Source organism: Bos grunniens, chromosome 26 (genome assembly GCF_055505025.1).
Source record: "Bos grunniens cultivar Pamir isolate PY7600 chromosome 26, Bosgru_T2T1.0, whole genome shotgun sequence".
Classification (NCBI taxonomy): domain Eukaryota; kingdom Metazoa; phylum Chordata; class Mammalia; order Artiodactyla; family Bovidae; genus Bos; species Bos grunniens.
In genome coordinates this window covers 22,941,690-22,955,954 of record NC_141190.1, presented here as the reverse complement: position 1 = coordinate 22,955,954, position 14,265 = coordinate 22,941,690, and the positions used below count along the sequence as shown (strand labels likewise).

The 14,265-nt window shown below is 55.9% G+C and overlaps 1 protein-coding gene across 5 annotated transcripts; it reads left to right on the top strand.

The window, feature by feature from the left end:
* Positions 1 to 116: 116 nt before the first annotated feature.
* Positions 117 to 13,604, top strand: LDB1 (LIM domain binding 1). 5 transcript variants are annotated; one of them, XM_086377403.1, is made up of 11 exons: positions 117 to 639; positions 8,599 to 8,701; positions 8,825 to 8,869; positions 8,979 to 9,054; positions 9,149 to 9,251; positions 9,422 to 9,594; positions 10,062 to 10,184; positions 10,407 to 10,490; positions 10,583 to 10,706; positions 10,881 to 11,029; positions 11,741 to 13,604. In XM_086377403.1, exons 1-11 carry the CDS (start codon positions 615 to 617, stop codon positions 11,969 to 11,971), a joined length of 1,236 nt encoding a protein of 411 aa, XP_086233529.1. In that variant the 5' UTR covers positions 117 to 614; the 3' UTR covers positions 11,972 to 13,604. The 5 variants fall into 5 exon arrangements, with proteins under 5 accessions (XP_086233529.1, XP_086233530.1, XP_086233528.1 ...); XM_086377404.1 differs by having other exon boundaries at positions 223 to 639; positions 10,881 to 11,023; XM_086377402.1 differs by lacking the exon at positions 117 to 639 and adding an exon at positions 3,384 to 3,496.
* The last annotated feature ends 661 nt before the right edge of the window (positions 13,605 to 14,265 follow it).

Genomic DNA, 14,265 nt, shown 5'->3' with positions numbered 1-14,265 from the left:
CCAGCCCTCTCCGGGGTCTCTGCCTCGGTCTCCTTTTTTAAAAGCTGCGTCACATGCACGCCGAGCCCGGTGCGCCACTGGCCCCTCGCCGCCAGCCCGCCGCGCGGCGCACGCACGTCGCAGCTCGCTGCGCCCTCGCCCGGGTCACTTTGACACGACTCTCCCCTCCCACTAGCAGGCAATTAGCATATTAATAAAGCCCGGCCCAGCCCGGTTAGGACTGGAGAGCGGGCGCCTACGAGAGGGAGAGCGAGAGCGAGGGCGAGGAGGAGCGCGAGAGCGAGAGGGGGCGAGCGGCGGCGGCGTTGGCGGCAGGGAGGGCGGCGGGAGCGCACAGACACGCACACGCACACGCGCACACACGGACACACACTCCGGGGACGCACACCCGTGCGCACACACGCAGAAGCAGCTCGCCTTCCTGCTTGGCTTCCTTCCTGTCTGCTCCGCGCCTGACAGGCTCCTCGCTGCAGCCAGGGGCCGCCTGCACCGGGCCGGGCCGGCGGCGAGGGCAGCGGGGGCCGCGGGCGGCGGCGGCGGCTCATGCCCGGCCTGTCCCCGCGCGGGGCGGGCACCGTGACTCGGCTGGGCCCCCAGCGGCGGGCGATGTGAAGATGTCAGTGGGCTGTGCCTGTCCTGGTGAGTGGGGCGCGCGGCCTCCCGGCCCCTCCCTCCCGAACCCTCCCTGCAGATCCCTCAATCCTTGTTTGGTGAGAACTTGTGTGGGGGGCGGCGAAGGCATGGCTGTGGTCGGGGGCTGTGAGGGGTGTGTGAGGCCTCAGTTGGGGGAGGGTTTTCACCAACTGTGTAAATGCGCAGCAGCCCAGAGGCACGGGTAAGGGGTGCTGGGGGTAGGTTGTGTGTGTGTGTGGTTTTTTTTTTGAGGGGAGGTTAATTAGGGAGGGGTGGGGGGGGCTGAAATTCCCAGAATTCCAGGGTGTCAGCCAATCAGAAGTGAGTCTGGACTTTTGACCCCCCCCCGGGTCATCATAGAGTTGTGATTGGCTGGTTTGGGTTGCCCCCCCACCTTTCCTGCTGCCTATTCCCTCTAACATTTTGTGACACCTCCCTCCAGACTGTTTCTGAGGCCTCTTGTTTGCGGGGATGGATTGAGTGGGGACCATTTTGCCCCTCTCCAAATTATCCTGCCTGTTGCCAGGGACGGTTGGCCCTCCTGAGGGACCCGAGGTCCGGAGGGGGGGGGGGCGGCGCAGATAATTGGGCTCTTGGGCCTGGCATCTCTGCCCTAGTGGGAGGGGGAATGTGGCAGCCCCAGGCAAGCTAGGAAATAGAGTGACTTGTGAGAGTTGAGTTGAGGGAAGCGATGCTTGACCCCAATGAGAGGACTTAGGTTCAGATTCCTGTCTCCCCCCAAACACATCAACTCTTGCCAGTGACAGCTGGGGTCTGAGTTCTTTCCTGGGGAAGAGGAAGACTTATCTACTGCCAGGAGGAAGGAGAGGGGCCATGTGAATGGAGAGGGAGTCTTCAGAGGGCCTCAGAACATGGTTTCTACCCGTCTCCAGGACTCTGCGTTCTTGAATTTATCTGCAGAACCCCATCTTGTCCCAGGCAGGAATTAGCTTTCTTTTGAAAGTCAGATATTCTTGAATCTAGCCTGGTTTGGATCCTTTGCCCATTCACATGCCCTGTTCTCTGGGAGGCCTATACCCTACAACTGGAAGCCCCCCTCCCCCTCCAACACAATCCCCAAGGGAAGCTGCCTGTGCGGAAGCTTCCTTGAAAATCATGTGACCCAGGCCAAAGCTGGGCTGGGCTGGGCTGGGCACACACTTAAAGTGCCTGCTGAGGCTGACGCTGAAGGGGCATGGGGCCCAGAGGGAGGGCTAGTAGAGCCTGAGGATCCTGGAATATCCGGGTGTGGGAACCCCTGGCTCCTGCTGCAGAGGGTGGGGGAGAGGAGAGGTGGGGGAAGAGCCTGCCAAGCTGGAATCCTGTCTGGCCCCATCATTGCTCCTCCCATCAGCTCCTATCAGCTCCTCCTATCACACATGTTCCTGTGTGTATTTTCTTTATAATAGTCCCATGCTGAGTACCCTGTTCAGACCCATCCATTCTCTTGAGTCCATCCCATGGCCTTGATCATCCATCATCATCCTAAAGGGATGCACAGCTAAAGGGCTGAGTCTTAAATGTTGATTGTTAGTTTCTACAAATAGTGGGCAGAAGGCGAGTCTAGAAGGGTTGTCAGACTAGAGGTAGATGGGAGGTTGGTCTTGAAGTTGGGTGTGTGGTCCAGTAGGAGAAGGGAGAAAGTTTCCCTCTCAGCCTCTCTGGGAGCAGCATGGGGACAGATGAGGACCTGTGTGTGTGAGGGGGGACAACTTCAGTCAGTGCCCTAAATGGTATGTTCATTTTGTGTGTCTAGTGATCGGTTGGGGGAGAGGGGGCCTAAGATGGCCAAGAGTGGGGAATCTTTTTCTTGAATGTAAGGAAGTCTTATGATTGATGCCATAAACCATGGTTGGAGGTTAGTCTTCAAGGAGAACCACTTGGGGAGGGGCATGAGTGTCCTGGGGGTGAGAAATGGTAGGAGTTGGGGTAAGGGAGGGCACCAGACTTGCATGGGTGAATGTGAGCACATGGTTGAACACAGGGACATTGTGGCAGCATGTACAGTCCAGGCCCAAAGACCACCGCCCCCAGCCTGAGCAGCTCTGGGGTGGGGGCCCAGGCGCACTGGCAGGCCGCCTGCCTGCTGCCTGCCTGCTCGTCTGAGTCTCTCCTTTGTGCTCTGCTGTCTCCCGGCTCCTCCTCCCCCAGCCCGGCAGAGACAGCACATGCCCCACACATGTGACTGAGGGAAGCCAGAGCACACGCAGACCCACACACATGCACACGCGGAAGGAAACACTACAAGATACATACACAGACACACATATAGCTCCCATAGTGCTCCTGGGGTGCGGAGTAGCTTCTGGGGTTTTGGTCAGGAGCAGGGAGAACCTCTGCTAAGTGGCATCACCCTGGGCAGGGTAGGTTGCTGAGGGGGCCAGGGCCTGTCTGGGGCAGCATGTGGCTCAGAAGGGTTAAGGCTGGGAGGAGTTGGGGGAGGGGAGGAGGCAGCAGTGGTGGCGGCTGGGAGCCAGGAGAGGAGGATGGCAGAGCGCCAGGCCAACGGGAGGCCGGGCACAGACAAAGGAAGGGGGGCAGGCACACTAGAGGCCTGGGTCAGGGAGCCCCAGGGGCCCGGGCAGGGGGCAGTGCTGGTACCTTATCCTGTGGGCTGGGGTGGGCTGCTGCCCTTCAGAATTCCCCCCTCTAGAAGGGGTGCTCTGGCCCTTCCCTCCCTCCTCACCTTTGTCAGTCTTTGCTGCTCCCAGCTTTCTCCCCACCCCACCCCCCACCAATTTTAGAGGCTTCTAACTCTGAGTTACTCTCTTCAGGTGGACCTCTTCTGCCCCTGTGCAAATGGGAGAATTAAGTCAGAACCGAGAGAGGAACAGACTTGCTAGAGAAGGGGAACTAGGAGAAGGTCTGTTTTGAATGATATGCCAGAGTCTAGGGGCCCTTGTCCCTGAAATTTGAAGAGGCAGACTGGGTGGGGATTCAGACTCTGAACTGGAGGCAGAAGCCAGAGCACACAGCATGTCCTGTCCCTGAGGAGACAGACATTTGGGGCCTGGAGTGACCATTCCTTGGAGGGGGCAGGCAGTAGGAATGGCTGCAGTGCCCCAGGGCTGGGCTTGTGTGAGTGGGATTAGAACCAGAGTTCCAGCCTTAGGCCCTCCTGTCTCACTGTAATCTGTTTAAGTTAGGATAATATTTGACCCTGGATGCTATTAGACTCTCTTAAGGTACTGCCTTGTGAATGCACTTTGGAAAATTTAAAGGCATAAAACAAATGACAAGAATTGTCCTGTCAGAGGGGGAGGAATGTAGTTATCTTAGAGTTGGGCTGTAAATTTGGGAATCAGGGCAACTATCTCAAGTCCTGGTGGTAGGCACTATGATGGTAGGCATTCTGGCTGAATTGTATCATTTTCAGTATGTTTTTGAAAGCCAGAGTGTATTATATGGCCAGGTCATGAGGGAGCATGGTGTGCGGATTTCAAAGAGGGTGGGGTTAGTCCCTAGGTAGCAAATGGTCAGGGTGTTCAGTCTGTCAAAGGTTCAGGAGGTATGATGCAATTTTGGGGTGTGTCTTGGGGATGGGGGGCATATGTGTCACAAGTCCCAGTGTGTATGGAAGTCAGGGTCTGACATAGACTGTGTGTGTGTGTCTCTTAGGTTTGGGTTTATTTGGAGTTTGAGGTATATCATGGGTTGAAGTGTGTATCAGGTACTGATTTATGTGAAAGAGAGATGGGTTGTTTATGTATGGAGGATGTTCACAGAGCCAGGTGCAGTAATGTTACTGCACAGTCAACTGGTGTGTACACCATGAGAAATCCTGTTGTGGGACTGTGTGTTAATATGCTTGGGGGTTAGGGAATAGAAAGCTGAGAATCAAATTGCAAAGTAGTAAGAGGTCCTTGGGACGGGGGAGCCTGGTGGGCTGCCATCTATGGAGTCGCACAGAGTTGGACACGACTGAAGCGACCTAGCAGCAGCAGCAAGAGGTCCTTACTACCCGCCCCCCCCCATACTGGGTGGGTTGTGTGTTTGTGTCTTTGTGTCTCTCTGTCTGTCTCTTGGGATTCCCCCCTTGCTTTGGAGAACAGCTCCTACCCTGGCAACCATATACTTTTTTTGTCCCTGGGGTGTAGGGAGAGGATTCAGCAGCAGATTGGACCCCTTCTGGGGACCCTTAGATGGGCAAGTTTACCTTCCTTGGCTCTAACAGAGCCCCTTTCCCCTGCACCCACGTGTCTCTGGTATGGTGGTGGTGGTGATGTTGGGTGGGGGAAAGGGGCCTCCCTCTGTCAAGGCAGATCTATTTGGAACTTAGCTGGGTTGAGGGGCAGGGAACCTGGAGTGTCCCCCTTTCTCCAATCAGTGTTTACAGGCTGAAGTCTGAGTGTGTCTCTGTCAAAAATAACCCCCTGCAGCCTCCCCCCAGCTGCTGTGGGATTTCACCAGCCAAGAGTGGCTGCCCAGGCCAGCCTCCAACCCGAAAGATCACTGAGGAGAGGAAGAGAGATTTGGGGGATGTTTTGGAGGAGGCTGTTAGAAGATACTGGGAATCTCCAGAGAGGAGAGTGCCCACCTCCATCCTTGCCTGTGGCTTTGGCTCCCCAGCTCACCCCTGAGCACCCCTGCTTGGGGCTTGAGGGTGGCATTCCTGTTCCCGGTCCCCACAGGCCTCCCCTCCATCCAGGTCTCTCCGGACCCAGTCTGTTCCGTCTCCATCTCTCCATCCCGTCCCCTGTCTCTCCCAGTCTGTCTCTCTTTTGTTTTTCTCAGCAGTCCTCCCTGCCTGCCTGGCTCCCTCCCTCTTCCTCCTGCCTCGCAGGGAGGGGGGCGGGGCCGGTGGGGGCAGCTCCACCCTCCGCCCGCCCTGGGGCCTCATTCTGAGAGCGGCTCGGGGAGAGCGAGCGGGGAGGGAGGGAGAGAAAGGGAGAGAAGGAAGGGAGCCGGCGGGCGCTGCGTGTGTCTGTGCGTGTGCGTGTGCGAGTGTGAGTGAGTGTGAGTGCCGGGCCCTGCTTCTGCTGGTGCCCCGGCGGAGGGGCCTGCTGGCCTGGGGAGGGCGGGCGGGCTGCTTGGAGGCAGAGGCAGAGGCAGAGGCATAGGCGGGGAGAGCCGAGGAGGAGGAGGAGGAGGAAAGAGCGGAGCAGCCATTGTTGAGGGAAACCTTGCAAACAAAGAAGGCTCCGGACTCCCCGCGGCCCCCCGCCCCCCAGAACGGCCCCCTGGCCCCCGGTCCCTGGCCCAGTGGCCATTGTAACTTTCCCCCGGGGCTGTGGCCGCCGCGGGGCGGGCTGAGGCTGTGCGTGAGAGTCTTTGTGCAGACCGCGGAGTGGAGCTCCCAGCCAGGCCTGCCCGTCCCACTCGGGACATGAGTGGCTGAAGTTGGCCCCCCCTCAGGCCTCACCCCAGCCAGGGCCCCTCTGGGCTCCCAGCTGCCCCCCCGCACCTCTCCTGGTCCCCTCAGTTCTCCCAGGTAAGTCTGGGCACCCTGCAAGCCTTTTGGGGGTGGGTGGAAGTCCTGGGTCTGGTCCGGGCCTGGGGGAGAGGTGCCCCAGCTCACAGAGGCCAGAGCCCTCGAGCCTGCTGACCTATGGTCAGCCCCCAAAGGGAGGAGGCCTGTCCTCGGCTCAGGCCGGTTACCATGGAAATGCCCAGCTGGAGATGCCCCCCTAAGGCCACAGGATGCCGCTTCCATTCAGAGAAAACTTTACTAGTTCTGGGCTCTTTCTCCTCCCCCTTCCTAAAGGTTCCCAGGTTGCCAGAGATGGGAGCCAGGGTTCTGCCTGACTCCAAGGCTGGGTGACACATCCAACCCCTCACCCCCACCCCCACGTTGCTACCTCTACCCCTGCTCCTGGGGACAGGCAGCAACAGGGACAGATGGTCTGGGTGATGTTCCCTCCCCTCTTCTTCTCATTCCCAAGCCCTTGTGCTGGGGTTACTGGGAGTTGCTGTGGCTCTGGAGAGATGCTGAGTTTTATTTGTGTCCATTTACTGGACCTGTAAATAGAGGCCCCTGAGCTTTGGGGTTTAGCTCTGCAGAACTGTTATCCAGCCCCAGGCAATGTGCTTGTCATTTCTGTAGTGAGAAACTGAAGCTCTGAAACTTTTTCCAGAGTTAGAGAGGAACCCTGGTGTCTTGCCTCTCATCTCTCTAGGATCTTGAGCTGACACTCAGAGTGGGCCTGAAACCAAGGAGCAGGGCAGTAATGGTTTTGGGAAAAGGGGGCCTAGGTAGAGGATGAGGGCCAGGTCTCCTAATTTAGACTTTTGGGTATATTGCCCAGGCATGGTTTCTGGTGGGCAGTGTGAGCTTTGACTTCTTACATGGCCTTATCTGTCTGTGGAGTGGCGGGGACTTGGGACTGGGTGGGACTGTCTCTTTCCCGAGGACATATGCTGCTCACTTAGTTCTGACTGGCTTGTGAAGGCTGTGTGTTGTGCTGGGAGCCTGTGAATGTGACATCTGAGAGCTCATGTGTGGGGCGAGGGCCTGTTGCAGGCACCCTGATCCTGCCTGGGGCTGCTGGGTTCCAGCCCTTGGTAGGCATGTTGGGGCGAGCTGAGGGTGGAAGCCTGCTAGGCAGGATGAGACACACGCGTGTGCAGGTACACACAGGCTCTGAGTTTTGGCACCTTCAGGGACCATGTAGGGTAGGCCCCTCTGGGACCCTCCTTTGGCCCATATTGTGAGGAGGGGACCCAGGGGAGAGAATTACATGCACATGTTGGCACAGGGTCTTCCTTTGTTTCTCCCCCCACCAAGAAACAGAATAGATTTTGTATCAGAATTAGAGAGGGGGTTCAGATACAGCCAATTCAGCCACCCTTCCAAATGCAATCAAGTTTGTGGGACATGAGGAAGCAGCAGTGGCTAGGACTTCGCTTCACTTTCTCCTCCTGTCTGGTGGGGAGGGGGAAAATGGCATTTCAGGGGGCCCTGGCTGGCACCCAACTATGAATATAGCACTTCTTCCAGTCAGGTAATAGTAGAGCAGGAAACTCTGTGCTGCTGGGTGAGGTGGAGAGGGACACCTGTGCACAGGCATAGCTACACACCAGCAGAGACCCTGTCTAGTTACCACTTGCCTCCCAACTGAGCCCCTGAAACCTAGGCTCCTTCCCAGGGGCTTCTTATTTTCCGTTTGTAGGGAGAGTGGGATCCATTGGAGGCCCATCTGCCTCCACTGCAAGTTTAAGGAAAGAAAAGGGGTTGAGGCTTTAGGTTTCTGGTTTGTAGACAATACTGGACCACGGTAGGTGTGGGGGAGGGGCTGGGCTGATAAGGGAGTGGCCGTTGGTGGGAGAGGCAGAAGGCCCAACTGGTTATCTAGTGGGCGGCACCCAGCAGGCACCCCCTCCACCGGCCCCCCCCCCACCTTATCGTTTTATCCCCTGCCCTCCTGAGACCCTGGGGGTGGAGAAGGAGCAGAGAGTTGGCAAAATCCCCCTTCACCCTCTCCCAGCTTGGTCTCCCGAGTCCCATAGTGGGGTAGATCTACCATAGGATATGGGACTCAGAAGAATAGGCTCAAGTCCTGGTTCTGCCAGTTACCAACTTGTTACCAACTCGGCAAGTCCCTTTGAGCTTTTATTAGCCTCATTTGTAAAATGGGAATGTTAGAGTCACTTCTGCTGCCGCACAAGGTTGTGGTAATGATTACATAAAATAATGTAGGTGAAAAGGGAGTTTATCAAAATTTTAGATTCTAATGTTTGTATATTTATCCTATGGTTATTGACGTTTCTTCCCATTTTCAATTCTGTCATCCAGGGCTCAGCCACATGAAGAAATGGGCTCTTGAGTATTAGGACTGAGAACTTCTAGTTTGTAAAACAAAATTGGAGCCAGATTTAGAAGGTGGGATAGGTGCTCCCTGAGGTAATCTCCCTTTCACAGTGTACTCGGGTGTTCCAGAAGACCAGTTCTGTGCATACAGTCTTAACAGCCTTCCAGGAGCACTCCCAAGAGGGATTCGGGGGACCCCATCTTTGTTTCCCTTCTAGGTTGTTCCTCAAAGTCATTCAAGCTGTACTCACCGAAGGAGCCCCCGAACGGCAACGCCTTCCCCCCTTTCCATCCCGGCACCATGCTAGATCGGGATGTGGGGTGAGTTTCTTTTCTACCTCCTGTCCCTTTCCCATATGGCATCCTGCCTGAAAAGGGGATGGAGTGACACCCCCAAATAATTCCTGTCTTCTACCCATTCTCATAGCCTTTTTGCTTTCACAGCCCAACTCCCATGTACCCGCCTACATACTTGGAGCCTGGGATCGGGTAAGTGGAGTCCAGTGGGGAGGTTGGTTCTCTCTATTACAGAGGTGAAGGCAGAGGGCGGGGGTGGGAGGGTCTGCTCCTACTAACCTCCCTTCTTCACTTCCCCCAGGAGGCACACACCATATGGCAACCAAACTGACTACAGAATATTCGAGCTTAACAAACGGCTTCAAAACTGGACAGAGGTATAGCCGGGGAAAGGAGCTGGGAGGGAGAAGGCCATCTGGGCATCCCTGTGCCATGTCTACTGATACACGCACCCCTCCCTATGCTCCTTAGGAGTGTGACAATCTCTGGTGGGATGCTTTCACAACTGAGTTCTTTGAGGATGATGCCATGTTAACCATCACTTTCTGCCTGGAGGATGGACCAAAGAGATACAGTGAGTGGCCTCTGGGGGTCCTGCCAGTTCTGCTATGAAAGTATACACCTCCTGTGTCCAAAGATGTGGGGCTGGGTGTTTGTCCCAGGGGATCTGTCCTGACAGGGATGTTATCTGCCTGACCACCTCTGAGAGCCTTCTGTTCTGAAGAGTTTGTCCCATCTCTGCAGCCATTGGCCGGACCCTGATCCCACGCTACTTCCGCAGCATCTTTGAGGGGGGTGCTACAGAGCTCTACTATGTGCTTAAGCATCCCAAGGAGGCATTCCACAGCAACTTCGTTTCCCTTGACTGCGACCAGGGCAGCATGGTGACCCAACACGGCAAACCCATGTTCACCCAGGTCAGCTCCCAGTTAGATGTGAAACACTGAAGGACCTAAGTTTGATTCCTCTACTGGCTTCCCAAAATGTACTTGGCTGTTCCCCAGGGAAGTGGCAAGATACGCAGGGCAAGCAGGCATGCTGCAGTTTTCAGCAGACATGTATTGAGTTCGTAGGTGACAGTTTTGGGTCACAGGGGGACACAAGTGAACACAAGCCTGTCCTCATGTAGCTTATAGTAGACGAGTGTTTTACTGGCTACATGAGGAGAGGACAAGGATCTATTAAGTGTTTCTGCTGTGCGTGTGTGTGTGTGTATGGACTGGATTGGTGGGTGTGTGAGGAGATGGTCTGTGTCAGTAGTGCACACCCAAATTTATGTTCAGGTGGCAGGAGTGTGTGCAATGGGAGAGTCATGAGGAAATGGGAACAGGATACTTTTGGGTGTGTGGGGAGGTGGGCAGACTTGTGACAAGCTTGTTTCCAGGTATGTGTGGAGGGCCGGTTGTACCTGGAGTTCATGTTTGACGACATGATGCGGATAAAGACGTGGCACTTCAGCATCCGGCAGCACCGAGAGCTCATCCCCCGAAGCATCCTTGCCATGCATGTGAGTTATAGGCAGGACCTAAGACACCAGGGGGCGGGTGGGCAGCAGAAAGGGTGGAACCTGGTCTGCTGTGTTTCCCGCCGTGGCCCTAGACAAGGTTGAAATTTATCCATCTGAGAAGTGAATTTTTATATAGTAGCTCCTCCTCTGTCCAGGGTGTCACGAGGCTCAGGTGACTGGGCAGGTAAGCAGGTGCTAGTATTCTTTCTTTTCTTTTCCCAGGCCCAGGACCCCCAGATGTTAGATCAGCTCTCCAAAAACATCACCCGGTGTGGGCTGTCCAATTCCACTCTCAACTACCTCCGAGTGAGTCTCTGATCACCTGGTTTCTACCCCACCCCATTCGGTCTCCGCTCCACACCTGTGCCCTGACAAGCCACCAACTGGTCTCCCCCCAGCTCTGTGTGATACTCGAGCCCATGCAGGAGCTTATGTCCCGCCACAAGACCTACAGCCTCAGCCCCCGTGACTGCCTCAAGACCTGCCTCTTCCAGAAGTGGCAGCGCATGGTAGCGCCCCCCGGTGAGTGCCTTGCACCTGCACCTGCTCTTTCCAGGATGTGATGCTGCTCCCCAAGGCTGCTCTTAGCTCCTCACGAAGCCCTTTCCTTGCTCCTGGGTCTGCAAGATTGGGATCAGGGTAGGCTCAGGCTCCTTAGGAGCCCTACCCTGCCTGAGTCTCCTTTCCCTGGCACAGCGGAGCCTGCACGGCAGCAGCCCAGCAAACGGCGGAAACGGAAGATGTCCGGGGGCAGCACCATGAGCTCGGGGGGCGGCAACACCAACAACAGCAACAGCAAGAAGAAAAGCCCAGCCAGCACCTTCGCCCTCTCCAGCCAGGTACCTGTAAGCATCTCGGCTTTCTTCTCTCTTCTGGGCTGCCCCACTGCTGCCCCCTGACTCTTGACGCTGTCCCACCCTGAACTCACTAGCACACGTAGAAGCAAAGACAAGACAGTTTTTCCCAATGGGGACTAACTCCTGTCTGAGAGTCCTCGTCTGTCGTACGCATGGCTGTGATCACATAGACTCAGACATAGCAACATAGGACACAAAGGGACGGACACAGCCGTGGGGACGTCCGGACATAAAGGATAAACAGCTTAGGGGCACACAGACCACCAGAGAGACACATGCTGACAGAAGGACACACAGACTTAAACGTGTGTGAATCTAGAATACACACACGTGCACGTACACACAGTCCCCCCCACTGGTGTTTTTGATCTGCTCCCTCTCTTACGTGTGGACAGAAGTTTAGGAGCCCCCTAAAATTTTGGAGAGATGGATTAGGGAGCCGGTGGAGTAGATCGACTTCTCCCAGAATCCAGTGGATGTGGGTTAAAAGCTGTGATGCTTTGCAGTCTTTCATTGGGAAGTATTGGAAGTATTCCAGGGGCTGAGGGTGTCAGAGGAGATGGGGTTGTAAGCTGGGATATGAGCGGGTGGCTGGGGGTTGAGTTTCCTGGGTGGGTACTGGGGCTCTGGGGGAATCTGCTGCCCTGGGCTGGGCGAGCCCCTGCCCCGATTATGTTTGGGGACCTCCGCCACTCTCAGGATGTGATGGTGGTGGGGGAGCCCACCCTGATGGGCGGGGAGTTCGGGGACGAGGACGAGAGGCTCATCACCCGGCTGGAGAACACCCAGTTTGACGCGGCCAACGGCATTGACGACGAGGACAGCTTTAACAACTCCCCTGCCCTGGGCGCCAACAGCCCCTGGAACAGCAAGCCTCCATCCAGCCAAGAGAGCAAATCGGAGAACCCCACGTCACAGGCCTCCCAGTAAAGGCCCCACCACAGCCACCCAGTGCTCTGCCTGCCTGCCCCACCCCTCGCAGCCCCAGGGAGCAGAAGACAGAATGAAGAGACTGAGCATCTGAAATGGGCAGCCTCATCCACCCACTTCAGGGAGGAACTGGACTCACTTGGGGGCAGGTGCCAAGATTTGTCCCCCAGTGGCCCTGGGTTGGGGCTGGCCTTTGCAGAGCCTTTTGGGGGAAGGGGGGCCTCATGTGGATGCCTCCACGGACCCTGGGCCTCTGAGAAATGTCCTGACCACCCCCCCACCCCCCGCCCAGGGCATTTGCCTCCATCCTCACCCCAGGTTCTGGGTACCCCCATCCTCCTGACTCCACCCCCTTCAAGCCCAGGGTTGTCTACACCCACAGCCCTTAGGGACTTAAAGTCATGGGGCTTGGTTGAATGCCCCTTCCCCAAACCTTCCCTTTAGGTGGCTGGTAGTAGAGGGGTAAAGCTCTGGACTCCTCTCTTCTGCCACCTATCCCAGCTCCAAGTTTTTTAAAAAATAATATTATTAAAAATGTAAGTTTAAAAAAAAAATCACTCCTGTCCCCCCTCTTCCCCTTATTAAAGGTCCAGCTACCTCCCTTCGCCTGGCATATGGGGAGCTTAGAGCCCATGTGGAGGAAGGGGGCTGTGCATTACCATTTGATAACAGTTTGAGAACTTCAGACCAAGGAGACACTTTGCCATCTCTCTTCCCTTCTCCTCTGGGGTGATTGGAGTGGGGAAGGCACGCCATGGGGCAGGGGGCCATTGATGGCCTCGCCTGTGTGACAAGCCCCTGCTGTTGTCTCTGTCTCCCTCCTCTAGGACTCTGGCCTGCCCTCCTAGTGCTTGTGACTCCCTCTCTCCCAGCCCCCACCCCCTCCCTCCACGGTGTGTATATTCTTCACAAGCCCTCCACTAGAGCAGCTGTCTGCATGGTGGGAGGGGGAGGCTCCCTCCCTCAGGGAGTGTGGAGGGAAGGGAACAGCCTTGTTTGTTACTGTGTTTTTTGTTTTGTCTCAGTTGGGCAGGCATTGGGGTAGAGGAGGGGGTTCATGTACTCTCCAGTACTCTCCTTTCCCACCTTCTCAAACTGCATATCTAGTCCTCTCCTGCCCTTCAGAGGGGTAGGAGCCACTGAGGGTGTCCCCAGCTCTAAGCCCACCAGGGAGCAATAGGCTTTTGTCCTCCAGCTGAAGTAAAGGCTCTTCATCTCCCAATATCTCCTCCCTCCCCTTCTTCACAGAAGGACAGGGGAGGCAGCCAGGATCCTCAGCTCTGTCTCACAATTGGATGGATGTGTGGAGGCTCCAGGCCCAGGGTGAGGCCAAGAGCAGGGTCCCATGCGTCTGGGCTCAGCTTTGTGGCTTCGCTGCCTTCTCCTGTGGCCAGTTCCAGAAGTGTTAGCACCACCTCTCCCCACTCTTCCTTCTGGATTTGGGGCCCTGCACATCCTGTTTCCTCCACTCCAGCTGCCACTATTGGAAGGATATTGTGTCAGGAGCTGAGGGAAGGGGTAGGGAAGATGGATGTCCCACCCCAAGTGTAATGCCCTTTTTTTTTTTTTTTTTTTTTTGGGCCATTTGAGTCATGTATGGTATCGATCAATAAAGAGACTTTTTGGTTTGAGAGTGTCTTGGTTGGTCATTGATGCCTATGACTCAATCCAAGGCAGCCTTTTCTCCTTCCCACAGCCGCTACAAACCACCACTGGGGAGGAGGTGTAAACTGGACTTGTGAATTCCCTCTCCCATCTCCCTTTTCCCTTACTCTTGCGGTGTTGCTCTTCCTGTTTCCCAGGCTTTCCCTTCCCGGATTGCTGTTCTGCGCCCCTAACTCTTCTGGTCCTTCAGAGGTAGGGTTCCTGGAATAGACAGCCTTGAGTTAGGGAGCTAGGGGTGGGGTGAGGGAAGGGGTCCTCACCTGGTAGGCAGCTTGGATTGGAAGAACTTTGTTCGATTCAGTCTAATGCTCAGGAGACTCAGGCCTATTTTTGTAAGCTTCCTACCCTCACCTGGCCTCTAGCTTACCAGCCCAGCTGAGCTCTGCACTAGTCTCCCCAGGAGTGAGGACCCTGGGTGGGAAAGGAGGAGAGAGTAGAAGGATTGTCTCCTTGCTGACTTTGGGTGGAGGCTCAGAGGGAGGAGGATGCTTCAGTGCTATTGCTCGGAATGGCCTGAAGCTCCACAGAGAGGAAGGAGGAGGAAGTCTCAGACTCATTTCCAGGTGGTGATGATTGTCCCTTATTCACTTCCTCCCCAGTTGTTCCAGAAGATTGGCAAGATAGGGAGA

Excerpts from the sequence above, each read along its gene's own strand:
- LDB1 (XM_086377402.1), top strand. The coding sequence starts at position 3,433 with ATGGGAGAATTAAGTCAGAACCGAGAGAGGAACAGACTTGCTAGAGAA. Across the intron at positions 9,595-10,061 it reads GCAAACCCATGTTCACCCAG|GTATGTGTGGAGGGCCGGTT; the intron begins GTCAGCTCCCAG and ends GCTTGTTTCCAG. Across the intron at positions 11,030-11,740 it reads CCCTCTCCAGCCAGGTACCT|GATGTGATGGTGGTGGGGGA; the intron begins GTAAGCATCTCG and ends CGCCACTCTCAG.